The sequence below is a fragment of the Mauremys mutica genome, chromosome 4 (assembly GCF_020497125.1).
Source record: "Mauremys mutica isolate MM-2020 ecotype Southern chromosome 4, ASM2049712v1, whole genome shotgun sequence".
NCBI classification, from domain to species: domain Eukaryota; kingdom Metazoa; phylum Chordata; order Testudines; family Geoemydidae; genus Mauremys; species Mauremys mutica.
In genome coordinates this window covers 151213852-151241551 of record NC_059075.1, presented here as the reverse complement: position 1 = coordinate 151241551, position 27700 = coordinate 151213852, and the positions used below count along the sequence as shown (strand labels likewise).

Genomic DNA, 27700 nt, shown 5'->3' with positions numbered 1-27700 from the left:
CCGACCCTCCCTGGCCGCGTCCTCCTCCCCCCCCCCCTGTTCCCGGCCCCGCGTTCGCGGCGGGTCGCGGCCCTGCCGTCCCCCCCACCCCCCCGCCCCGGGCCCCCGCCGGACCCTACCCGGCCTCCCGGGCCGCGTTCCCCCCCCCGCGTTTCCGGCCGCGGCCCTGCCCGGCCCCCCCCCCGGCCCCGGGTCCCCGCCCGACCCTCCCTGGCCGCGTCCTCCCACCCCCCCTGTTCCCGGCCCCGCGTTCGCGGCTGTTCGCGGCCCGGCCGGTCCCCCCCCCCGTCCCCGTGTCCCCGCCCGACCCTCCCTGGCCGCGTCCTCCCACCCCCCCTGTTCCCGGCCCCGCGTTCGCGGCTGTTCGCGGCCCTGCCCGGCCCCCCCCCCCGGCCCGGGTCCCCGCCCGACCCTCACCGGCCTCCCTGGCCGCGTCCCGCCCCCCCCGCATGCCCGGGCGCGACCCTGCCCGGCCACCGGCCCCCCGGGTCCCCGCCCGACCCTCCCTGGCCGCCTCCCCCCCCGCGGCCCTGCCCGGCCCCCCCCCGGCCCCGGGTCCCCGCCCGACCCTCCCTGGCCGCGTCCCCCCCACCCGCGTTCCCGGCCCCGCGTTCGCGGCCCTGCCCCCCCCCGTCCCCGGGTCCCCGCCCGACCCTCACCGGCTGCGGCACGGCCCCGCGTCCCCGACCCCCCCCAACCCCTCCCCGGCCGCCCGCCTCCGGCCGCACCCCCCCCGCCCTGCCGTGCCCCCACCTACCGGGATGCTCGGCTCTGGACACGGCCCCCCACCTCCAGCCCGGCCTGGCCCCGTGGCTCCAGCCGCCCCTGCTGTTTTGCCAGGGGGCCGGGCTCCGGCAGCGCGTGGCGGGGGCCCCGGCTGCCCGGCTCCAGCTCTGGCCGCAGCCCTCCCTGGCTCCACCTGGCCAGCCACCTGGCTCCGGCCGCTGGGCTCCCGCCGCATTCTCCGGCCGCGCGACTCCTGTCCTGGCCCGGCCACGTCCAGGCAGCGCGGTAAGGGGGCAGGGAGGGGGTGTTGGAGAGAGGGTAGGGGAGTTTGGGGGTGGGGGGGTCAGAGGGCAGAGAACAGGGGGATTGAATGGGGGCAAGGGTCCCGGGGAGCAGTCAGGAAAGAACAGGGTTGGATGAGGTGGTGGGGGCACTCAGGGACAGAGAGAAGGGGTAGTTGTATGGGGTAGGGGTTCTGGGGGGCCATTGAGAATGAGAGGAGGGGTTGGGTGGGGCGGCAAGGGGTTAGTCAGGGGACAGGGAAGGGGGGGATGGGTCAGGGGTCCCGGGGGAGGGTGTCAAGGAACATGAGGGGTTGGATGGGGAACGACCCCCCCCCCCAGAGGGGGGGGGGGAAGGAGGGAACCCGTTGTTAAAATTTTGGAGGGAGGAGGGAACCCGTTGTTAAAAATTTGGCAGCTCATCACTGGATTTAGCTATGGCCTGGGCATTAGCGCGCTGCACCGTCATCCACCCAGGGGGGCACTGGCAGGCAGCCAGCCCTTGTGCAAGGGAGCCCCGGCCGGGATCTCACTGAAGGCCTTATCCACCCTCTGGATGTTCAAGCACAAATGGGCACAGTCTCACAGGGATCCCTTCTCCCAGGGAATGTGCCGCTGGATGAAATACTGGTGCCCTGCCCTGAAGGTTCTGTGGCAGCTGCACAGAATGTTGGGTTCCTGAGGGTTCCAAAGCAACTGGATGGAATGTTGGGGTCCTGCGGGTTCTGAAGCTGTGGATGACTGAGAAGCAGACAAACAGGTTCCACTGGAAGAGATTTCATGCCCGAGCATTTGCTCTGGTGGGTACTGGGGATGGGTGGGCCTAAAGGGAGGAGCTACTGAACCCAGGTCTGATATTATTTTGAGGGACAACAAGTTAAAAATACAGGGACATGAGTGAAAGTCAACATTTGAAAGACAACGATTCAGAGGGGGGCGCTGAGCAAGGAATCCGGGACAGTGCCCACTGCTCCTTAAAGCCATCCAGGGAGCCAGTGGACATGGACCTGAGGAACTCTGCCAGGAGATGTGATTTAAGGGAGGTTTGGAAGTAGGCCCCGTACTTCCAGAGCACCTCCCTGTCCAGCTTCCTCCTCCCCGTCTGGTGGATGATCATCTTGGCCAGCACCAGGAGGAGCTCCACAACATAGGGTACTGAGGTTTTTTTCTTTTCCTGTGTGCCATGGAGATGCTTGCCCCATGAGACAGCCAGTATTTTTCCAGCCCGAAGGGTCAAGATATACAAGGAGAGAACAAAGGCTCCTCCCCACCTCTTTCCTGTCCCTTGTCTGGACTGATGAATTCTAACAAGGGAATTTTGAACAAAAAGACTGAGGTACCCCCCCCCCAAACTACTTGGGCAATCCAGAGAGATTTACAGAAAACCAGCAGATTTAACATCCCTGCTATCTTCTGGACTATATGCTTTATAATTCAACTGCAACGTACTTTATCTGTTTAACCTTTTAATAACTCTCATTTCTTTTTCTTTGTTAATAAACCTCTAGACCGCTTACTAAAGGATTGGCTATCGGCATGTTTTTTTTATTTATGATATGAAGTATCCATTGACCTTGGTAAGTGGCTGGCCCCGCAGTGCTGGAAGAACCTGATGTGTGGTGAATTTAGTTTTAATAAGCTTTCATCACAAAGTCGCCCTCTGATAAGTAAGTTTGTGTAACAAAGGGAGGTTGAAGTTGTATGGTCTGATGCTGGAAGAGGAGCTTCCCACTTGTAAGTAGTTGATCACAACTTGCTGAGTGTTTTGCCTTAATAAATATTTGTTAGACCCATCTGCTGAGTACTAATAGCTGCCTTTCCTACCTAATGCAAAGCCCTTCTGCTGAGCATTCATTGACCCCAGAGTGAAATGATGTAGTGGCCATAGTCCAGTTCCAATGGACAAACTTCCTAAGCAGTTGTCGGGGTGGGGAGCAGGAAGTATGAATCCATGAGACATTTCTGCCTCCTCAGCTATCCACCCCAAGTACAATCAGGCCCCTGACCCATGAGCCTCCCCAGCCACCCTCTATGCACCACCTGAGCCAGCTGTGTGATATGCAGCTGGCCCACCTCTGAACTGTGCCTTGGAAACAGCTGTTGAGGCTTGTGCTCCACACCCTTCACTTCCTTAGCCTTGTGTCCTGCCCCAGCACCAAGAGGTGGGACCGCCTATCCCCTGTGGAGAGTGGGGAACTTTGGTGGGCAAGCGCATATTTCACTGTGGTCCCACGGCCCACCAGGGATATTAGTTGATCGCTTCTTCACAGAGCCATGAGCATGGGTGTGAGCCCTGTCCGGGGTTCTCTGCTTGGTGCCCCACCTGGATCTAGGTTTTTGAACCTATGACTTGGACCCCTGATTTTTTTTTCACTTGTCCCTCAAAATCATTTGAGAGCTGGGTCCAGTAGCAAACCCCGTTAGGCTGGAGGAGGGGTCCCTTAGTTATGGGTGGGCTTGCACCATCCCATCCTGAGAGCCTCAATAGGAACCCCCCCACACCCCTCCTCAGGTCAAAGTCTGAGGCATGAATCCCCTTCCTGTGGAATCAAGTTTGTCTGCTTCTCACCCACCACTGCCTCAGAACCCTGAGGGCCCCAACATTCCATCCAGTTGCTTCAGAACCCTCAGAGCCCCCAACATTCTGTGCACCTGCCTTGGAACCCTCAGGGCCCCAATATTCCGTGCAGCTGCCAGGGAACCTTCAGGGTCCCAACATCTCGCCCAGCTGCACTTTCCCTGGGAGAAGGGATCCCTGTGGGACTGTGTCCATTTGTGCTTGAACATCCATAGGGTGGATAAGGCCTTCAGTGAGATCCCGCCCGGGGCTCCCTTGCACAAGGGCTGGCTGCCTGCCAGTGCCCCCGGGGGGAGTCCTAGCATGACGGTGCAGCGCGCTAATGCCCAGGCTATAAATCCCGCCCTCGCCAGAGCCTTGCGCCCAGTGGTTTCCCCAGGAATTGAAATTAGGGGGGGTGTTCGAATTTACAGGGGGGGTGTCAGGACCAATGAGATATATAAAAAAAGATATGAATAAAGTAAATGTTTTGTTAGGATTATGCAAATTTAACATAAGAATAATGCAAGTTACACCAAAACACATAACAGGTCTAGATTTCTAAAAAACCATACATTTAAAAAAAAAGTATTTAATTTAAATTGACTTTTGAAAAGTAAGCCATCATAGGGTAAGAGGAAAGTCCTCTCATGGATCAGTAACTGGTTAAAAGATGGGAAACAAAGGAATAAATGATCAGTTTTCAGAATGGAGAGAGATAAATAGTGGTATCCCTGAGGGGTCGGTACTGGGACCAGTGCTGTTCAACATATTCATAAATGATCTGGAAAAATGGGTAAACAGTGAGGTGGCAAAATTTGCAGCTGATACAAAACTATTCAAGAAAGGTAAGTCCCAGGCAGACTGCGAAGAATTACAAAGGGATCTCATGAAACTGGGTGACTGGGCAACAAAAATGGCAGATGAAATTTAATGTTGATAAATGCAAAGTAATGTACATTGGAAAACAATCTCAACTATACATACAAAATGAAGGAGTCTGAATTAGCTGTTAACACTCAAGAAAGATCTTGCAGTCATTGTGGATAGTTCTCTGAAAACATCCACTCAGCGTGCAGCGGCAGTCAGTGATTCCCAACATTCTGTTTGCTTTTTTAAAAAGAATGAGGAGTACTTGTGGCACCTTAGAGACTAACAAATTTATTTGAGCATAAGCTTTCGTGGGTTACAGTCCACTTCATCGGATGTAGACCACGAAAGCTTATGTTCTTTTTGCAGTACAGACTAACATGGCTGCTACTCTGAAACCTTTGCTTTTTAAAGAAAGTGATAGATAATAAGACAGAAAATATCATATTGCCTCCATATAAATCCATGGCACATGTACACCTTGAATACTGTGTGCAGATCTGGTTACCCCATCCCAAAAAAGACATACTGGAAATGCACAAAGTACAGAGATGGGCAACTAAAATGATTAGGGGTATGAAATAGGAGAAGAAATTAAAATGACTGGGAATATTCAGCTTAGAAAAGAGATGACTAAGGGGGGATATGCTAAAGGTCTATAAAATCTTGACTGATGTGAAGAAAGTGAACAAAGTAAATGTTTTGTTAGGATAATGCAAATTTAACATAAGGAAAATGCAAGTTACACCAAAACACATAACAGATCTAGATTTCTAAAAAAATATATAATTTAAAAAAAAATGTATTTAATTTAAATTGACTTTTGAAAAGTAAGCCATCATGGGGTAAGAGGGAAGGTCCTCTCATGGATCAGTAACTGGTTAAAAGATGGGAAACAAAGGGTAGGAATAAATTATCAGTTTTCAGAATGGAGAGAGATAAATAGTGGTATCCTTGAGGGGTCAGTACTGGGACCAGTCCTATTCAACATATTCATCTGGAAAAATGGGTAAACAGTGAGGTGGCAAAATTTGCAGATGATACAAAACTATTCAAGATAATTAAGTCCCAGGCAGACTGCGAAGAGCTACAAAGGGATCTCACACAACTGGGTGACTGGGCAACAAAATGGCAAATTAAATTCAGTGTTGATAAATGCAAAGTAATGCACATTGGAAAGCAATCTCAATTATACATACAAAATGATGGCATCTGAATTAGCTGTTAACACTCAATGCCACAATCTTGGAGTCATTGTGGATAGTTCTCTGAAAACATCCACTCCATGTGCAGCAACAGTCACAAAAGCAAACAATGTTGGGAATCATTAAGAAAGGGATAGATAATAAGACAGAAAATATCATATTGCCTCTATATAAATCCATGGTACGTGCACACCTTGAATAGTGTGTGTAGATCTGGTCACTCATCCTAAAAATATATATATTGGATTTGGAAAAGGTACAGAGATGGGCAACTAAAATGATGAGGGGTATGAAACAGGAGGAGAGATTAAAGTGACTGAGAATTTTCAGCTTAGAAAAGAGATGACTAATGGGGATATGATAGAGGTCTACAAAATCTTGACTGGTGCGAAGAAAGTGAATAAGGAAATTTTATTTAATTCTTCACATAACACAAGAACTAGCAGTCACCCAATGAAATTAATAGGCAGCAGATTTTAAAAAAATAAAAGAAAGTATTTCTTCACACAATATAAAGTCAACCCAGGGAACTCTTTGCCAGGGGATGCTGTGAAGACCAAAACTATAACAGGATTTTAAAAAGAACTAGATAAATTCCTGGAGAACAGGTCCATCTGTGGCTATTAGCCAGGATGAGAGGGATGCAATGCCATGCTCTGAGTGTCCCTAGCCTGTTTGCCAGAGGCTGGGAATGGGCAACAGGGGATGGATCACTTGATGATTCCCTGTTCTATTCATTCCCTCTGAAGCACCTGGCCTTGACCACTGTTGTAAGACAGGGTACTGGGCTAGATGGACCATGGGTCTGATCCAGTATGACCATTCTTATGTAAAAATTAATTATAATAAAAATGTTTAGTACAGAAACTCCCCAACATAATGACCTCCCAAGATAGCAACAATGTGAGATAACAACCTTGGCAAATACTGCATTTCAAAAATCTTGGCCTACTGGGAAACATATTTATATAAGTTTCCATTCCCAGTCACAAATCCAGCATTCTGGAGCAAAGTGGCTAAAATATAGTCCAACAAACAAATGTTTATTTAACATGCCCCTCACTTTTCCCTCCACCACACTCCACTCACCGGTGTTGTCCTTGGTCAGTGGAGACTCAGAGTTCAGAGGTGCTTTCACGTGAGTACACCTTCTAGGTGGGGGACAAAAAGGCACAGTTCGCTCTGGCCACGGCTGTTCGTTGTGCCACCGTTCATTCCACCGCTCTGTTGCCAATGGCCCTGCACAGTCACCTTCTGCTGTCACCTACCACTGTGACCTCTGTGAGTTGGTCTCTTGAGGTTCCACCAGCGCTCAGTGATTTCAGCTGAGCTCTCAGTGCGGGAACCTTGCTGCTAGTGCAGTCTGGGCTGTCTCTTATACAAAAACACTGTACCCACAGGAACACTGTCCCCACAACAGGACTAAGCACTTAGGCTTTGGCTACACTTGCATTTCAAAGCGCTGCCGCGGCAGCGCTGCCGCGGCAGCGCTTTGAAGCGCTAAGTGTAATCAAAGCACCAGCGTTGGGAGAAAACTCTCCCAGCGCTGTCCGTACTCCACTTCCCTGTGGGGAATAACGGACAGCGCTGGGAGCGCGGCTCCCAGCGCTGGGGCTTTGACTACACTGGCGCTTTGTAGCGCCGCAATTTGCAGCGCTGCAGAGGGTGTGTTTTCACACCCTGCTGCAGCGCTGCAAATTTGTAAGTGTAGCCAAGCCCTTAGACCTGATTGTCAGTGATTTCAACTGCAGTGGTCACTTAACAGAACAAAAGACTATCTATTGGAGCCTAATCAGCTCTGTCTTTAAACAGTGGAGAGGGACAGGTCCCCACCCTCTCTCTTGATGCCTTCAAATCATCACAGGCTAAGCACAGTTCTACTGCCCTTTACTCATACAATAAGAACAACATTTCATCCCTTTTCCCCCCACATTCAAGTGGTTTGTAACCCAACACCAGCCAAAATCTATCACTTGGACAACACAGCTCTGTTTGCTGGATACCTAGGTAGATTAGGTGTGAATGTAAATATAATCTGCCCCTGAAACCTTAGCCCCCAGCTCATCACTAGCTGTCAGGGAGAGCTCATTTAGGCCATGGCTACACTTGCAAATTTGCAGCGCTGCAGCAGGGTGTGAAAACACACCCTCTCCAGCGCTGCAAATTGCGGCGCTGCAAAGCGCCAGTGTGGTCAAAGCCCCAGCGCTGGGAGCGCGGCTCCCAGCGCTGTACGTTATTCCCCACAGGGAGGTGGAGTACGGACAGCGCTGGGAGAGCTCTCTCCCAGCGCTGGCGCTTTGACTACACTTAGTGTTTTGTGTAGCCATAGCCTTAGACTTTGCTAAGACAAATCAGCATTTGAAATTATTAGGTTGGCCAACATCACCGAAATGAATGCACTGACATCATAAAAAAACAGCTGTATAAGGAAGCAAGGAAGCTAGTCTATGTTCATACTTTTCAAATCTATTATACTTTTTCAGATACACATATTTTATCATACACTGTATAAGCTTTTAAAGTGTGTATTAATGTTTCAGTTTAAATTCAGATTTCCAAACAGTCACTAAATTGGTATGTAACTAGCTCACAAAACTAGGGGGGGGGGGTGTTGGGAAAATTCAGGGGGGGTGTACACCCCCCCCTGGGGGGGGTGTAGGGAAATCACTGCTTGCGCCTGACGTCAGGGCAGGGAAGGGTTAATCCGAACCCCGCCCCTTCCCGGGGCACGTGGTGCCATAAGGGGGCTGGACTAGGGCAGGTCGGGAGCGCTCCGGACGCCTGGGTTCCGAGCCTGGCTCGCAGCGCCGTGAGGGGGCGAGTCCCAGTGTGCAGGCAGCGGGCCCGGGAAGGGCTCGCCCCGGCTACCGGGCGGTGAGTGGGGGCGCCGGGGAGAGGCCGAGGCGGGACATCGCTGCCTGGAGGAAGCAGTCGCAGGGCCGGGGGGTCGGAGCCGAAACGCGGCCGGTGCCGGAGAGACCCCGCCCGCCCCTCCCCCTAGCCGAGCCCGCTCTGGGGAGCAGTCGGAGCGGGGTTTCCAGATCAGCTGTGTTTTCCAGAGCTGCCCAGCCCACTGGCGGGGAGACCCCTGAGCAGGGAGAGACCCCAGTCTGAGTCCGTTCGGGGCTGGTTGGCACCAGAGAGACACCCCCACCCCCTCCTTCCATCCCAGGGTAGCGACATGGAAGAAAAACCCCATAAATGTTCTGACTGCAGGAAAAGCTTTAAGCAGAGCTCGACCCTAAGGCGGCACCAGCGAACCCACACGGGGGAGCGACCCTACAAATGCCTCCAGTGTGGGAAGAGTTTTGCTGACAGCTCCAACCTCCTTCGCCATCAGAGGAGCCACACGGGGGAGCGACCCTACACATGTGCCCAGTGCGGGAAGAGCTTCGGGCACAACGCGACCCTGATCAAGCACTGCAGGACCCACACGGGCGAGAGACCCTACAGATGTGATGAGTGCGGGAAGAACTTCTCAGAAAGCTCCAAGCTCCTAGAGCACCAGAGGATCCACACAGGCCTGAAACCCTACAAATGCCTTAACTGTGGGAAAGTGTTCTGCCACAGCTCCTCCCTGACCAACCATCAGCGGGTCCACACAGGTGAGAGACCCTATAAATGCCCCGAGTGCGAGAAGACTTTTGGACGCCGCTCCATGCTCGTTCGACACATGAGGATCCACACAGGGGAGCGACCTTACAAATGCCCCCACTGTGGGAAGGCCTTTGCCGTTCTCTCAGTCCTGATCCAACATGAGCGGATCCACACGGGGGAGAAACCCCACAAATGTGCCCACTGCGGGAAGTGTTTCAGTGATCCCTCCGTCCTGACCCGGCATGAGCGCATCCACACAGGCGAGCGACCCTACAAATGTGTTCATTGCGGGAAGGGCTTCAGTCAGAGCTCCACCCATGCCCAGCATCTGAGAACCCACACCGGGGAGCGGCCCTATAGATGTGATGAGTGTGGGAAGAGCTTCAGTGTAAGTTCCAGCCTTGTTGTCCACCAGAGGATCCACACAGGAGAAAGACCCTACAAATGTCCCGATTGTGGGAAGAGCTTTAGCGGCTGGCCAAATTTTAGCAGGCATCTGAGGACCCACGCCCAGGAGTAAACCTGACAGGTGACCCAGTTCTGGGAGATGCTACTGTGAGCACTCTGGGCTCTTTAGAGAGTGAACCCATGCATTGGAGAGATGCTGTAAATGCCCCAACTGTAGCCAGAGCTTCTGTCTCTGCTCGGAGCTTTGTAGGTACCAGAAAATCCACATGGCAACCCTCTAAATGCTCCAACTGATGAAAGAGCTTTAGTCCCAGGATGTACCTTATTCATCAGAGGATCCACAGCAGAAACAGGCCTGAGAAATAAACGTGGAGGTAAGCATCATTCAGAGCTCCGAACAGGACTTTTGCTGTGGCAGAGGAGTGGGGCCTCCGGGTTAGAGTGGGGCAGAGAGTAAGTTTCTTTTCTACCCCTTATTTTTGGAAGAGCCATTGTGTTGATCTTGTGCAATTTGAGTTGTTAAATTCAACTTGAACGTGAAGTTGTCTTTTCTTGTAGAATGTAACTTTTCTTCACATGATCATAAAAGGGGGAGAATCAACTATGTCCGTGAGGCTAATCTTGTCCTCTTGAGGGTCAGTTCCTGTGTACCATTGATCAGAACCAAATGGTGTTAGCAGTGCCCTACAATTGCCTGGTCTGCACTACAGAGGTAGGTTGACGTGAGGCAGCTTACGTCTACCTCGCTTTGTAAGCATCTATACTGACATGTAGCTCCCACCAACTTAACTCTGCCTCCCTGAGAGAGAGGGTTAGTGCTTAGGCTGATGTAGTTAGGTTGACGCAGTGTCAGTGTGGACACTGCATTGCTTACATCGATAGTTGCTGCCTTTCAGAAATCATCCCCCGATGCCCGACCCTGGCAGTTAAATTGGTGCAAGCACTTCTATTGAAGATGTGCACAGCCGATGCAAGGAGCGTAGTGTGGACGTGTAAAACCGATTCAATTACTGCAGTGGCTGTACTCAACTTGGGTCGGCTTAATTTTGTAGTGTAGATTTGCCCTGTGTCAAACTTCCCACACTGCTACCCCCTTCTGCCAGGACACAGTCCGGATCCAATGCACAAATGCCTTTACTAAAGGACAGGCAGGGAGAGGAATGGGGTGTCTTACTTCTGGGGACACTTCCCCAGTGACCTCCAGGGCAGACACTGAGATATGGGCCCTTTCCCAGGGCAGCCTGTTCAGTTGCTCCTCCCAAGGAAGCGAAGTTAGAGCAATGCTGAGCTCTTTTGAAAATAGCACCTGTAAGGCTCAATAGCGGAAGTTCTTCCCATCCTGTGGACATATGTTAGGTTGTTTAGGAAATTATTTAGTAATTTTAAGTATAAATACTCTTGTTTTACAGGGAAAGATCAAATGCACAGATGAGGGAATGCCCTTCACTATTCCTTGTAAATCCAGCAATTCTTTACAGCTAGGATGTTGGGTATTTAACTTCCCCAGGGTCCTTGGAAAATCCCAGCATGCATCATCACCTCTAAGAAACAGTGGGTGGGAAATTTAAAAATAATCCCAGGAGAAATTATTCCCTCATGAGATGGGATCTGTTCTCTGCAAAGTGTGTTCTTTCAGGCTTATTGCATCACAGTACATGAACACACAGATACATACACACACAGAGCATTCAGATGTTGCAACCAGCACAATGGACGTCACCACAATGAGGCAGCTAGAATTTGTTTTCAAAATCCCTCTACTTGCTTCGTGACTCAAATAGCTCCAAGGTTCTTTTGTACCTCAAGATCATGTACCTTGACTTTGTGCTTCCTGGTTTTCAGAGATTTAGGTTCAGCCCTGAAAGGGGATGGGGCACTAGTGGGCAACATTAATCAAGTTGTGAGGTATTTAAATAAGGGTGGGCATATAGGTCCCTTCTTGAGGCCCATGAAGGTGCAGGGATAGGCACTAAGGCAGCCTCTCTGGGCCACTTCCTACCTCCTTTTTCCTGCACCAGGATGCAGGATGTCCACATAAGCACCAGTCTGCAGGTTGCCTACCTGCCTCCAACTCATAGGGGCTTCCGCTCACTGACATTCCTTTTCCCAGACAGGGCCTGGCTGCATTCTGTCCTGGAGGAGGTCCTTCTCCCTGCCCTGTCCAGCCCCCATTGAGCCGCTGGCTCCCTTTTAAACCCCGCCTCCAACTGGAGCATGCTCAGCAAGGGTGGAGGGGCGGGGCCTCCTGAGCCCGGAGCTGCTCTTGAATCCACTACTGTCCAGTGAGGGATTTCTACATCCCATCACAACATCCCAGAAGGATGTTTGCTTTTTTTGCTACAGTGTTACATTGTTGACTCATATTTAGCCTGTGATCCACTATGACCCTGGGATCCTTTTCTGCAGTACTCCTTCCTAGTCATTTCCCATTTTGTATGTGTGGAACTGATTGTTCCTTCCTAAGTGGAGTACTTTGCATTTGTCCTTACTGAATTTAATCCTCTTTATTTCAGACCAATTCTCCAGATCATCCTGATTTCTAATTCTCCAAAACACTTGCAACCCCTCCCGGCTTGGTATCGTCTGCAAACTTTACACATGTGCATTCAGTACCATTCTCCAAGTCATTAATGAAAATATTGAATAGTTGTGAGATCCAAGACCGACCTCTACAGTACCCACTAGATATGCCCTCCCAGATTGTCGGCAAACCAGTCATAACTACACTTTGAGTACGGTCTTTCAGTCAGTTGTGCACACACCTTATTGTAGCTTCATCTAGACCACATTTCCCTAGTTTGCTTATGAAATTGTTATGTGGAACTGTGTCAAAAGCCTACCTCAAATCAAGCTATTTCCCATCTACTGTGTCCCCCCTTTTCACTAGGCCAGTAACCCCGTCAAAGGAGGAAATCGGGTTGGTTTGGTGTGATTTGTTCTGGACAAACCCATGCTGGCTATTCCTTATAAACCTGATTATCCTCCAGGTGCTTACAGACTGATGGTTTGTTTAATAATTTGTTCCCATCTCTTTGCAGCTATCGAAGTGAGGCTGACTGGTCTATAATTCTCTGGGTTCCTTTGTTCCTCTTTGTAAAGACTTAGGTCGACATCTCAATTCTAGGCTCCGCTTGCAATTCCCAAAACTCCCGCCAAACCCTTTAGGCACCTAAACAAACTCAGCAGCTGCATTTTCTGGGTAAAAATTACTTAGGGGCCTACACCTCTGCCTTTGTGCATGTGCACAGCTGCCTTATCCTAGGCATCTGGATGGTGATATCCAATCGAACCCCTGGAGTGATTCATGAATCAGGGAAGATGGTAGGTGAGGGTGGGTCCTGATCCGGTAGGTGTGCTCAGAGGCGAACTACTGGATCAGGGCCTATTCAGAATCTGTCTGGAGGAGGACAAGGTGGGTGACTCTACTCTCTAGCCCAGTGGTTCACACACTTGCCTGGGATGTGGGAGACCTATGTTCAATTCCCCACTTGGGCAGAGGGGAGAGGATTTGAACAGATGTCTACTCTGTCAGAGGTGAGTGCTCTAACCCCTGCAAGGTGGGCAGCTCCTCCTCTGGCTATTTTGTGGGGAGCGAGGCACCAGCTTAGCTCATTCTCCCAAGACACAGCTGAGGCACCTAAGCTGCCTGGCTCCAGGAGAGGAGTTCCCATTCATGCATTGCCAGGCAGAGCTCAGTGACAACTACAAGGGGTTTGGCCATCATGCCAGAATGACCCCATACTGACGATCTACAATTGTTCTCTGTATACCAGTGCATGGAGGGAGAGGCCCCGGGCATCCAAGGAGAAAGTGGTACAACACGGTATCTAAAACCATCCAGGCAACCCCACAACAGGCTGAAAGTTGGGGGCTCAAAATAGGTGTGGATGGAATCCACTCATAACCACCCACCTACCCAAACTTAGTTTTGGAGAAAGGAGATGCTGATGATAGTGACGGTATCAGGTAGCTCAGGTTACAGGCAAAGGACTCGGCATCTATGGAACACAACATAGGGCACAAGATACAAGCAAGGCTATATACACTGTGTGGGAAAATGCGATCCTTGAATGTACAAAGAGGAGAAGTGAGTAGGAGGGAGGTGACTTGATCTCTATATACAGCAAGAGGCATAGCTGCCGCGCTGGCGTTGTGCTGCGGTAGCATGTGTAGTGTAGATGTACTCCCAGTCTCTTCCTAGCGGATGGAAGTGAGCAGGCGGCAGGGGACAAGGAGCTTGCTTAGAGATTCTTCTGATTTACCCCACAAACTTCCAGATACAAAGCAATGTGTTCCCTAGTGAGAAGCCATCAGAGGGTGGGGGGGAGCTTGTGTTGGGAGCTGTGGTGTCACAGCTGTTCCCAGAACAACCAAAAATATACACAAACCTGCTGTTTTGCAGTAGGCACAACTGCCTTCACAGGGCAACATCAGGTGTCAGCGCACAGGGTTAATCAGGTCAAGGAGTGAGCGTTTGGTTCGATCAGCCTCTTGGGAAGGATAAGTAAAGGCAGATTCTCATTCCCCTGTAGTCCTCTCCCCTTCAGTGTCCCCTAAAAGCCCCACACTTCTGGGATACCGTCCTTAAGAAACCCACCGGCCAAGGCCCCATTCACGCTGCAGAGAGAACTGGGATTTTGTAACGGGTTGGAGGGACTCTCAGGCTTTACCAGTTACAAGTCAAACGGGGCGTTTTCTGTTTTCCAGTTCACACTCTGCAGATGTGTTTTTCAGAGTAAATTGTGAAACATCCTGGGCAGCTATTCCACACTGGCCATGCAGCAAGGACTATGTTTTTCAGGCGTGGTGGGCAGGGTTGTTTTGTTTTGTTTTTCAGACACACTCAGCAGACTGGGATGCAGTCATGGGCGGGAGTAGGACTTGAATGACCAGTTGAGGGTACCTACCACACAGGAAAATCCCTGTGTGCCTAGGCACCTGCAGGGGCCTTGAGATAGACTGAGCAGCTAGAGATGGAAGCTGTGAGTTAAGAAATATGATAAGGTTCAACAAGGACAAGTGCAGAGTCCTGCACTTAGGACGGAAGAATCCCATGCACTGCTACAGACTAGGGACCGAATGGCTGGGCAGCAGTTCTGCAGAAAAGGACCTAGGGGTTACGGTGGACGAAAAGCTGAATATGAGTCAACAGTGTGCCCTTGTTGCCAAGAAGGCTAATGGCATTTTGGGTTGTATAAGTAGGGGCATTTCCAGCAGATTAGAGGGGAATGATCACATCCCTCATTCAGCACTGGTGAGGCCTCATCTGGAGTACTGTGTCCAGTTTTGGGCCCCACACTACAAGAAGGATGTGGATAAATTGGAGAGAGTCCAGCGGAGGGCAACAAAAATGATTAGAGGGCTAGAGCACATGACTTATGAGGAGAGGCTGAGGGAACTAGGATTGTTTAGCCTGCAAAAGAGAAGAATGAGGGGGGATTTGATAGCTGCTTTCAACTATGTGAAAGGGGGTTCCAAAGAGGACGGATCTAGACTGTTCTCAGTGGTAGAAGATGACAGAACAAGGAGTAATGGTCTCAAGTTGCAGAGGGAGAGGTTTAGGTTGGACATTAGGAAAAACTTTTTCACTAGTAGGGTGGTGAAGAACTGGAATGGGTTACCTAGGGAGGTGGTGGAATCTCCTTCCTTAGAGGTTTTTAAGGTCAGGCTTGACAAAGCCCTGGCTGGGATGATTTAGTTGGGTTTGGTCCTGCTTTGAGCAGGGGGTTGGACTAGATGACCTCCTGAGGTCCCTTCCAACCCTGAGATTCGATGATTCTATGATTCAGATGCACCGTTGGTAACATTATCAACATTATTTGTGGACATGAGCTGTATCTTCAGCCAATAGCACACTAGCCAGTTAGTGCATGGTAGAAAGCTGTTGTGTGAGTGGGGCATGACTGATTTAGTCCTGCTGAAAGTGTGAAAGAAGGTTAGTTTATTAATTTGCCAATGTGCCAGTTAGATTTAAAGCAAACTAGATCCGTTGGATTGGGGGTGTGGCCAATATTAGAATGGAATCTAATAGGATAATCCCTTCCTATTGAATGCAGAGAATGCTAGTTCAGTCATTTAACACTAGGTTCTCTTCAGGTCAACATTAAACTTGAACAGTGTCTCTCCAATCAGGACACTGGTTATTCTTAACCAATCAAGAATGTATGAATTCACCGAGAACCACCCTAATGTAGAACCAACAATTCACCAATCCAGTGTAGATACAACCACCATTCTGGGGATGTACTGAATATACACAATACAGTCTTGCGAGCACTGAGGTGCTGCAGGCATTATCAATGAACGATACAAGTCACCAACTTTTCTTATGACATTTATTATGACATCAGGCATCGGTACTTTAGTACCTGACACATTATGGCAGATCCAAGGAGGTGCTTATCTTTAAGGCACTTTGAAGAGCGTGATCGCGGCCACTTGAATAGATTGGTTCAAAAGAGACAAATTTAGACTATTAAAAGCAATTGATTAAAGTTATTGTTTTAGATCTCTCGCAGGCCAGTTTGTTTGCGTTTATAAAGGAGAGCGTGCTTATAGCATTAGTGAAAATCTATAGTGTTGTTAGGTGATGTCTCACTAGAGAATACTGACTTACTCAATACAACCTTCAGTTTATGTTACAGAACAGAAGGGGAAATACAATCTTTGAAATGAAATCTCACCTCTTCTTCTTATCCTGTTAACCCTGGATAAGGGGGAGAATGCTTCCAAACATCTGGGGCTACTGCAGCTTCTTTGGGGGTTCAGTCAATCCTAGACTCCTCCCACAGGATCTATAAAACTGAGGTCACCCTGACTCCAGTCCTTGTTGGAGGGGGGCCTCCCTGTAATTTCTACTGGTCATTCGCCAACCGAGTGCTCAGATTTCAGCTCAGTTTCTCTGCTGCTTCCATGGGTAATCAATAGAAGGCGGTAGTGTGCATCAAAAGTCTTCAATCCTTTTTCTGTCAGTCTTTTTATGTTTGATTCATTTCAAGGATTGTATTTCATATTCACCTGCCTGATTTATTGCATGCAGTGTAGTTGTACCCATGTTGGTCCCAGGATACAAGAGAAACAAGATGGGTGAAGTGATATCTTTTATTTGACCAGCTTAAGACTAAAACACATTTTTACTGAAATATTCTAAGCAGAAAAGTTATTTTGAAAATAATTCCTGTTTAATACGGTTGATGTGGCGCAAAGGAATTTTGTCAGTATCACTTTTCACAGCAGACTTAGTGCCCCATTGCCACCCTTCCTTCTGCGCTGCTGCTGGCTGCTGTGACCTCTGCGCTAGCAAGTCTGCTGTGAAAAGTGATAGTTGTATGTTTGTTAATTTCACTTTTCACAGCCTCCCTGTGCTGAAGGCAGCGCTGCCACCAGCAGCAGCACGGGAATGAGAGTAGCCTTGTTTCTCTAGTATCCTGGGACCAATACGACTACAACTACGAACTACAACTACACTGCATGCAATAAATGAGGCAGGCGAATATGAAATACAATCCTTGAAATGAATCAAACAAAAAGACTCTGATAGGAAAAGGAATGAAAACTTTTGTTGTACACTACCGCCATCTACTGGATACCCCTGGAAACAGCGGAGAAACTAAGCTGAAATCTGAGCACTCCCTTGGCAAATGGCCAGTAAAAATAACTTATCACCTCGCCCATCTTGTGATGTTGTTTATTGGAATTTCACCCCTTTTAAGCAATTTCTTTTAATAATTCAAGGCTGTACGCTGGTGAGGTGGTTATATCTTTCAATCTTCCGTTTCGTGCTATCCAATGCCTATTGCTTTTGGAGTGCAACCACCATGTACCAAGAAAACAAACAAAATCCATTATAGTCTTCTAAATTTGGTGGATAAATTCCATACGTTCTTTGATTGTATAGACGCATTTCATACTATTTAGTTCTCACAATAGCCCAGAAGACACTATCCGCATAGAGAGAGAGTTTATCAGATTCACAGAGCAGACAAGTGTGCAGTTTCTAAATTTGGGGTTGAAGACATATTGATAGGACAAAACAGATCATCCGTGATATATTTGATTGACTAGCACAACAGACTTATAGTTTTGCTTTTGGGGTGAAAACATGTGCTTTGGTTCTCGGGGTAACAGTTTGCCCTATCAGTCTGCCAGCTTCCCCACCCATCATTTGATCCACTCCCAGTGTGCCATGGGGAAGCAGGGTATCACCCTACTTGGTGACTTTTTGGAGGTCTTTTTAGCTATATTGGGAGTGAGAATGAGATTTTACCTATATGACAACTATGAGTGAGATTCTTGCTTAGGCAATTAACAATAATCTCATTCAGCCATTTTAGGTTCTATTTTGGGGAAGAAGTGGAACGCCAGACCGTGGCTGATCTGTGGACAAGTGTCTTAAAGCAAGAATTCTCAAACGGGGGTGTGTGTGAGGTTATTACATGGGGGTCACGAGTCAGGGGCTGTGCCAGCCTCTTCCCAGTGCGGGGGCTGAGGTGGGCTAGACCAATGGTGCACCAACTGGGAGGTGTGCCTGAGATTCTCTGGTGAGGGGCATGAAGAAACTTTATTAATAATCCCTTTTCACAGCAGACTTAGCACCCTAGTGCACTGCTGCTGGCGGCAGCGCTGCCTTCAGAGCAGGGAGGCTGTGAAAAGTGAAATTAAACATACAAATCTCACTTTTCATAGCAGACTGGCTGGGGCAGGTTTCACAGCAGCACCCTCCCACTGGTAAGCAGTCACTATTTTACAAACTAACTTTTTCTGCGTAGAACAATAATTCGATAAAAATGTGCTTTAATTTTAAAGCGTTGAGAAAAGGTCAATTCATTTTAAACAATATGGTTATAAATTTAACATTGAAAATGGTGTTAATTTAAAAAAATGTGGTTTTAATTTATAATGGGGGTCGCACTCAGAGGCTTGCTGTGTGAAAGGGTTCTCCAATACAATAAGTTTGAGAACCACTCTCTTAGACACAGTGTCTCACATGATATGAACCATTTTCTTATTGTCCAGGTGGATCTTATTTGGGCTCGTCTACATGGGGACTTTTACCATCACAAATATACCTGGTTAATTATATCACCATAAGTCCCTAGACACAACCAGGCTCTCTCTGTTTTTGATTCCTGCCAATCCCTGGCAATCACTTTCCCTCTAATACCTAATAATATTACCTTGAAATTTCCACTAACCATCTCGCCCCAGTGAAACATCTCTTCCTTCCTTCACCAGCTCCTTCCCCCTCCCAAATCTCACACCCGTCACCATAAATAAGCCGCTACTACCTATCCATGAACTTTGAACCTTGTAATTTTTAATATATATTAGTGGAGAAGTGCCCCACTCCAAGAAAACGAAGTACCATGCCAATGGTTTCTATCTTGTGTGGAGTCCCTATTGCGATGCTAGATCACATTTCATCTGAACTTACATTTATGGCATCAGGTGTTCAACAAGGTTTGATCTGACAGTGAAGCTTTCCAACACTTGCTGCATTTGTGAGGGCTCCGTTGCCGGTGTGTATAACCAGATGCTGGGAAAGGGCAATCTTCTAACAAAAGCTTTTCCTACACTGGGGACATTTATAGGGCTTCTCCCTGGTGTGGATCTTCACGTGCTTAGTCAGGTTTGATTTCTGCCTGAAGCCTTGCCTGCATTCAGTGCACTCATGAGGCTTTTCCCCCATTTGAGTCTTCTGGTGCTGGACAAGCCCCAGTCTCCAACTGAAGCTGTTCCCATAGTCCAAGCAGCCGTAGGGTCTTTCACCTGTGTGGGTCCTCTGATGCACCAGAAGGTTGAATCTCTGGGTGAACCCTACCCTGCACTGGAGATATCTGTGGGACATTCCCCCATGTGGGTCATTTGGTGCTTCCTAAGATACGAGCTCCGAGCAAACAGTTTCCCACAATCGGGGCATTTATAGGATTTCTCTCCCATGTGGCATTTCATCAAGTGGTGAACGAGGTATGATTTGAGAGCAAAGCTTTGCCCACATGTGGTACATTTGTGAGGTCTCTCTTCCCGGTGCCTTAACTGATGCTGGGACAGGCTGTACTTCTGACGAAAGCTTTTCCCACACTGGGGACATGTGTAGGGTCTCTCCCCAGTGTGGACCTTAAGGTGTCTGGTCAGGGTCGATTTCTGCACAAAACTTTGCCCGCATGCAGTGCATCTGTGAGGTCTCTCTTGCCGGTGCATAAACTGATGCTGGGAAAGGTTGCATTTCTCACTAAAGCTTTTCCCACACTGGGGACATGTGTAGGGTCTCTCCCCCGTGTGGACCTTCAGGTGTCTAGTCAAGTTTGATTTCTGCACAAAGCTTTGCCCACATTCCCTGCACTGATGAGGTGTTTTGCCCGTGTGGGATCGCTGGTGATGGCGGAGCGCCGAGTTCCCCCTGAAACTCTTCCCACAGTCGGGGCATTTATGGGGTTTCTGTCCCACGTGGGCTCTCTGAGGATTATGATCATCACACCCAACAGGTCTCTCCTCACCCATGGGGTCTCCCTGCTGCCATCCTGCTCCGCTGGGGTCTTCCCACTCAGGGCTCCAGGACATCTCATTCGGCTCTGCTCCTGCAGGCTCTTCCTGCTGTGGATTCTCCTCCTCTGTCCTGGCACCTGCTGGGACAGAGAGAGAATCCAGCCGGGGTCGTTCCCTGTGCCGGGGAGAGGGGCACAGGGGTTTGTTGCTGAGGAGAAAACTTGATGGGCAGGAAACAAATCCCCCAAACCCTTCCCTGAGGGGAGCGGAGGGGCCAGTTCTGCCCCAATGGCCCAGCTGAGCCCTCTGAGAAAAGTTGGAGGAGGGGAGGGCTCCTGCCAGGAGTGGGAATCTGGGAGTGTCACCTGCTGTGATGACAAGGACCTGCTGGGGACGGTACTGACAGAGACAAGGTAGAACAGAAGGGAGATAGGGGGAAACCCTGGCAGTTTTGCTGGGATCCCAGCTTTTCCCTTCCCTCCTGGACAGTCTCTGAGCCAGCGTCGCTCATTCCTCACCTGTGCGGGCGCCTCTCAGGGTCTCCCTTTCCTCAGAGCCGTGGAGATCCGGGACCCTCAGCTCTTCCCCTCGCTCCATTTGAGAGACCATGGCCAGGTCGTGGATGGGGAATCCTGCCCGGGGGAAAGAAACAGGCGAGATGGCGCTCGGTGAAATCTCCCCCCAGGGCTCAGTACAGACAACTGCTCCTTGATTTTAACCCCAGCCCTGCTCTCTGCTGGGGGGAAGTGGGATCTGCATTGTGGGGTGATGGTCTCTGTGCTGCTGGGTCTGGGGGATCCAGAGGCCAATGCCCCAAAGGCATCACACGGGCTTCAGAACCTCCCTTCCCCCCCACCCCAGCTGCTAATCCCTGAGGGGAAAGTGCTCCTCACCCGGTGAGATCAGAGGCTCATCTTTATTCTCCTCCTTCACCTCCCTGCAGATCTTGCCCTGCTCTGGGGCCAGCGCTGCCCGCTCTGCCCTGGAGGAGCACGCAGCCTCCTCCTCCCATGTCACCGGCTCCTGGAACAACAAAGACCCCCGCTCAGCACCTGCAATCCCCGCCAGACCCACTCGCTCCCCATCGGCCAACAAACCATCCGATGGGAGCTCCTGCCATGCGGTCCTAGAAGAGAATGGTCTCCTGTCCCATTCCCCACCCCCATTAGCCAGCCAGTCCTGCTGCCCTGGGGCCGGATGGGAGCTGGTGACGCTGGTGGGAACGTGGGCAGGATCTGCTCTGTTTGGTAAACTGGGCACATGCAAACACAATGTGTTTCAATACATCCAGATGAAAGGGTATCCCCCCGGGAACAAAGAATACAGGCCTTACTGACCCCACGCGGGACTGTCTCATGGAAAGCACTGATTCTGACAGGGATTCTGGTGTCATTGTCAACAGGCCACTGGACATGAGCTCCCAGTGAGATGCTCTGGGGAAAAAGGGCCAGTGCCATCCATGGCTGTTTAAACAGGAGCGGCGAGGGGGGAGGTGATTTGACCTCTTTGCGTGGCTTTGGGGAGACCAATACTAGAAAACAATGTCCAAGGATGTTAACAAACTGGAGAGGGTGCAGAGAAGAGCCACAAAAATGATTCAGGGGCTAGAAACGATGCCTTACACGGAGGGACTTGGCTCACTCTGTTTAGTTTATCAGAAAGGTAAAGGGGTGACTTCATTGTATAAGTATCTTCACAGGGAGAAAATTCATCAAAATGTAGGTTCTACTTTCATACACGCAAACAGACACACACCTATACTTACACACAATGCATTATTAACCTGTGGAACTCATTTCCACTAGATAGCACTGAGGCCTGGAGCTCAGTGGAGGATCGGATAGCCACATGGATAATGAGAACCTCCCTAGGTACGCTATTAGCCCAAGTGAAAAATGTTTTTAGGAGGAATCTGCTTCTGGGCACAACCCATCAACTAGCTGACAGGATTAGGAAGACACTTGGATGAGGGGCAAATTATGCCACCTTTCTCCACTACTGGATTTCTTTCATGTACCTACGAAGGGCCTAAATATTGGCCTCTGGCCCACCAGTGTGGCTTGTTCCTATGGGGACTGAACAACGTCATGGCAGATAGTGAAAGAAAAGAGAGCTGATTTTGGCGAGGGGCAACGGGAAAGAGACTCATATCTCAGTCTTGGTCTACATCAAAACTGACATCGACCTGGCTGTATCGCTCGGGGCTGTGAAAAATGTCTTGAAATCTTGGCAGAAGAATTCTGCCAACCTTGCTACCGCCGCTCGAGGGGGTGGATTTGCTACAGTGACAGAAAACCCCCTTCCATCACTGTAGTATCTGCACTACACCAGCAGACCTGCAGCACTGGAATTGTGCTGCGGTAGCACGTGGGGTGTAGACATACCCCCAGTCTCTTCCCAGCGGACGGCAGTGAGCAGGCAGCTGAGGAGACTCCAAGGGGATCCATTTTTCAGAAACAAGGGATTCACCCCCTCCACCTTCCAGACTCAAAGCACTGTGTTCCCTAGTGAGGAGCCATGGGGTGGGGGATGGGGAGGGGTCTTTTGTTGGAAGCGGCAGGGTCACAGCAGTCCCCAGCACAGCCAAAGAAATACACCAACTCGCTGTTCTGCAATAGGTACAGCTGCCTTCACAGGGCACACTCATGCTTAATGAACAGCACGCAGGGTTGATCAGGTAAAGTAGTGATTGTTTGGTTCCATCAGCCTATTGGGAAAGGAAAAAGAATGGCTGATTCGTGGTGCCCCTGCAATCCCCTCCCCTAAAAGTCCCACACTTCTGGGACACCGTCCTGCTCAATCCCTATGAAACCGACTGGCCGACGCCCCATTTACACTGCAGAGAAAACTGGGTTCACACCCAGCACTCGGCCCAGCGGCGTTTGTAGGAGTAAACAGTGAAATATCCTGGGCTGTCTGTCCTGGCCAAGCAGCAGCTCCCTCCCACAAGGACGTTATTTAGTTCAGACACTCACAGTGGACTGTGGGATGCAGAGCTAGGCGAGGAAGTAGGTTGTGAATCACCAGTTACAGGAAGCAGCCACACAGGAAAACCGCCGTGTGCCCACCACTTACAGGAGCCCTGCGATAGACGGAGCGGCTCAGCGCTGAAGCCGCAGGCTAAGACGGGATGGTTGGTAACCCATTGCTCACCATGTGCTCTGTGACAACGAGCTGCGTTTTTATCCCATAATGCTACTTGCCAGTTAGGAGCATGGTAGCAAACTGCTGTCTGGGTGTGGCACGACTGATTTACTCCTACTCGGTTGTCACCTTAAACTTCCCCCAGTGAGGGTTGGTCAGCACAGGGTATTTTACAGGCGTCCGCATACAAGTCTAATTATAACTCTAACTTCCTGGGTGGACACACTTATTCCGGAATAAGCGTGTCCACTGGGGAAGTTATAACCGGTATTCCCAGAGAGGGATAATTATACTAGTAAACCTCACGGGGTAGACGTGCCTGAAGACGTGTTTAAAAGATACACACGCACGCACACAGAAACACACACGTATTCCCACGCCTACGTCATCCCACTTTCCAAATGGTCCGTACCTCCACTGCCAGTCTCTGCTCTAGTTTTCTACCACTAGTGCCCTTGTGATCACTTCTCTCCAACATCCAATCATCTAACCTTGAAACTCCCCCTAACTATCTCCCCCTCCCACCCCTGGAGAAAGATCTCTTCCTTCCTCCCAAACATAGGCTCTGACCCTCAGGGCTGCCCAGAGTGTGGGGGGGCAAGTGGGGCAATTTGCCCCGGGCCCCACAGGGGCCCCCACGAGAATATAGTATTCTATAGTATTGCAACTTTTTTTTATGGAAGAGGCCCCCAAAATTGCTTTGCCACAGGCCCCCTGAATCCTCTGGGTGGCCCTGCTGATGCTGTGGGTGCTCAAGGGCTGGAGCACCCATGGGAAAAGTTAGCGGGTGTCTAGCACCACCGGCAGCCAAGATCCCGCCTTCCTCCACCCCAGTGCCTCCCACCCACCGGCAGCCCGACAATCAATTCCTTCCCCTCCCTCCCACCGCCTCCTGGCCCCCGTCATCAGCTGTTCCATAGCATGCAGGAGGCACTGGGAGGGGAGGAGAGGGGACAGGGTGCACAACGGCAGGAAGAGGTGGGGAAGGAGTGGGGAAGGGTGGGGCCTGGGGCTGAGCGGGGGTTGAGCACCCCCAAGGAAAATGGGAAGCTGGTGCCTGTGCTCCCAATTCTCACACTTGTCACCATTGATAAGCCGCTACTACCCACCCAGGCTCTTTAAACCTTGTACTTTTTAATACATATGGGGGAAGAAGTGCCCCTCTCCAAGCACAGGAAGTACCACACCGTGTGTGGAGTCCCTATCGCAATGCTAGAGCTACCAAATCTGAAGTTACATTTGCTGCATCACGTTTCTCTCCCACGTGGCGTTTCATCAAGTGTTGAACCAGGTTCGATTTCTGAGTGAAGCTTTTCCCACATTTGGTGCATTTGTAGGGTCTCTGCCCAGCGTGGATCCTCAGGTGTCTAGTCAGGTTTGATTTCTGCCTGAAGCCTTGCCCGCATTCGGTGCACTCATGAGGTTTTTCCCCCGTGTGGGTCTTCTGATGCTTGACAAGCCCCGATCGCCTGTTGAAGCTCTTGTCACAATGGGGGCATTTGTAGGGTCTCTCGTTCAGGTGGGTCCTCTGATGCGTTAGGAGGCTGAACCTCTGAGTGAACCCTACCCCGCACTGGGGGCATCTGTAGGGGCGCTCCCCCGTGTGGGTTGTCTGGTGCTTCCTCAGGTCTGAGCTCCAAGCAAACTGCTTCCCACAATGGAGGCATTTATAGGGTTTCTGTCCCATGTGGCGTTTCACCAAGTGTCGAACAAGGTACGATTTGAGAGCGAAGCTTTGCCCGCATGCGGTGCATTTGTGAGGTCTCTCTTGCTGGTGCGTCATCTGATGCTGGGACAGGCTGTACTTCTGGCTAAAGCTTTTCCCACACTGGGGACATGTATAGGGTCTCTCTCCAGTGTGGATCCTCAGGTGCCTCGTCAGGGTGGATTTCTGCCCAAAACTTTGCCCACATTCCCTGCACTGATGAGGTTTTTCCCCCGTGTGGGATCGCTGGTGGTGGAGGAGCGCCGAGTTCCACCTGAAGCTCTTCCCGCAGTCGGGGCATTTACGGGGTTTGTGTCCCATGTGGGTTCCCTGAGGCTGGGGGTCATCACACCCAGCAGGTCTCTCCTCCCCTGGGGGGTCTCCCTGCAGCCATGCTGTCCCACAGGCATCTCCCTGCTCGGGGCTCCGGGACGTCCCAGGTGGCTCAGCTCCCACGGGTCCTTCCCACTGGGGATTCCCCTCATCTGTCCTGGCACCTGCTACGAGAGAGAGAGAGAGAGAGAATCCAGCCGGGGCTCGTTCCCTGTGCGGGGGTGAGACGGGGCAGCAAAGGAGTTTGTCGTTGAGCAGAAAACCTGATGGGCAGGAAGTGAAACCCCCAAACCCTTCCCCAAGGGGAGAGGAGGGGCTGGGGTTGCCCTAACATCCCAGCTGAGCCTTTAGAGAAAGGCTGGGGGAGGGGAGGGCTCCTGCCTGGGGGTGGGATCCGGCAGTGACACCTGCCATGAGGACAGGGACCTGCTGGGGACGATACAGAGCGAGTGGAGGCAGAACGGGGGGGCTCCCGCTGGCTTGGCTGGGATCCCACCTGTTCCCTTCACTCCCAGCCGGTGTCGCTCACTCCTCACCTGGGCGGCCGCCTTTCGGGATCAACCTTTCCTCAGAGCCCTGGAGATTCGGGACCCTCGGCTCTTCCTCGGGCTCCATCTGGGAGATCGCGGCTGGGTCGGGGATGGTGAATCCTTCTGGTGGGGAGGAAACGGGCGAGACGCACCTGGTGAAATCTCCCCCTAGGGCTTTGTATGGAGAACGTGCCCCAATTTTAACCCCAGCCCTGGTCTCTGCTGGGAAGACGCAGCATCACCATTTGGAGGGTGACCATCTCCGTGCTGCTGGGCCTGGGGGCTCCACAAGCCACTTCCCCAGAAATGTAATGCCCCCGATGCAGCCTGAGTACTCAGTCACTCCTGCCAACCCCCACCCCCCAGCTCCTAAAATGGTTCCTCACCCAGCAAAATGAGAGTGTCTTCCTTATTCTCCTCCTTAACCTCCCTGCAGATCTTGCCCTGTCCTGGATCCAGCTCTGCCTGCCCTGCCGCAGAGGAACACACAGTCTCCTCCTTCCACATCACCAGCTCCTGGAACAACAAGGGCCCCCGATCGGCATGTTATGGTTCAGTTTAGCCATCCCACAACCAGGCTCAATCAGGCTTCATTAGTCAGAGGCCAAAAAGCACAGCACAGAAAGGCAAAGGTTAATACATCATCAATCGGATCTGGAAGACCGTTTTTGCAGTGATCCAGATTGTCCTGAAATTATTGGCTTACCTCCAATCGTATTTATTCCTGAGTTGTTTACAACAAAAGGAAAGTTCTACTCATCTCATGATATTAACGAAGGTTGACATACCAGTCCTCACCAGTTTCTTATCTTGTTTTGAACATATTTCTCTAAAGGTCATCAACCCTTAGAGACACGTGCCTTGGTACTGAACAGATGTTTGTTAAGCATCAACAAAACTATTAATCTTATCCTGTCTCTGTACCTGACACTGAAATTGCAACACTTCATATGTGCCCTCAGTTAACCAATCTTAGCATAACTGAAAAGCACCCTGGGAAGAGCTTAATATGAATACAATTCATAGTCACATAAAGCATGACTATAACACATGCTATTGATATAGATTGGCATTATGGATATGAGATTGGTTAACACCGAGACCTCATCGATTTTCTCGTAGCTCCATTTACGAGTTGCCAGACACAGAGGTGTCTTGTAGCCAGACAGATACCCGGAGGCTTCTGGGTTTCGCAAGCCTCAGATATCCTCATTCTGACAGGTCCTGCTAAGCTTCCAAACATCCAGAGAACAGAGGCACAGGTAAGCAGCACAGCGATTGCAACCATTTAGCTCCCATGAGGTTTCCACAGCAAAGTGGAAATGGTAGTACAAGTACAAAGAATTTGGAGAGTACCGTTCATGGATATACATCTGCCTTATTTGCTTTGCACAGCCACCTTATACAATCATAGTGGAGTAGTAAAGCAATTCCCATTTTGTTAATCCATCTGTTTGCAAGCTGCTTTCACATTCCTCAGCAGGATTCCATTCCTTGTATGGAAATTGCCTCTCTAGTACTAGCACAGTTTTGCAAGCCACAGTCTCTCCCTTCACCTATGGCCTAAGCACTGCTTCAGTGTGGTCACCAGGAGCTGCAACTCTAGCCAGATCCACTCCTTCCCCGCCAGCCTTCAAACCGTCAGATGGGAACTCCTGACCCGGAGGCTCTTGTGCCATTCCCCACCCCCATGAGCCACCCCGTCCCCCCCATCTAGGAGGAAAAGCCAGCCAGTCCCCTGACCTGGGGCCAGATCAGAGCCAGCGCCTCCCCGTCCCAAGGTGAAAGGGCCCGTGTCCCATTCCCAGACCCCCTTCAGCCAACCAGTCCCCTCTGCCTCATGGGTGGATTGGAGCTGG

General features: G+C 50.6%; 2 protein-coding genes and 1 pseudogene across 6 annotated transcripts in view; 1 reads left to right on the top strand and 2 right to left on the bottom strand.

The window, feature by feature from the left end:
• LOC123368289 (integrin alpha-D-like) overlaps positions 1 to 27700 on the bottom strand; it is a 128219-nt gene that overhangs the window by 57161 nt on the left and 43358 nt on the right. The window lies entirely within an intron of this gene.
• The window catches only part of LOC123368162, a 33749-nt pseudogene that overhangs the window by 4319 nt on the left and 1730 nt on the right, over positions 1 to 27700 (bottom strand).
• Positions 8348 to 26412, top strand: LOC123368348 (zinc finger protein 572-like). Of its 3 annotated transcripts, none has more exons than XM_045013102.1 (2): positions 8348 to 10018; positions 26278 to 26412. In XM_045013102.1, the coding sequence occupies exon 1, from the start codon at positions 8821 to 8823 to the stop codon at positions 9754 to 9756; it is 936 nt and encodes a 311-aa protein (XP_044869037.1). In that variant the 5' UTR covers positions 8348 to 8820; the 3' UTR covers positions 9757 to 10018; positions 26278 to 26412. The 3 variants fall into 3 exon arrangements, with proteins under 3 accessions (XP_044869037.1, XP_044869038.1, XP_044869039.1); XM_045013103.1 differs by lacking the exon at positions 26278 to 26412 and adding an exon at positions 21073 to 21203; XM_045013104.1 differs by lacking the exon at positions 26278 to 26412 and adding an exon at positions 20684 to 20782.

Coding starts and splice junctions, on each gene's coding strand:
- LOC123368348 (XM_045013102.1), top strand. CDS start 8,821: ATGGAAGAAAAACCCCATAAATGTTCTGACTGCAGGAAAAGCTTTAAG.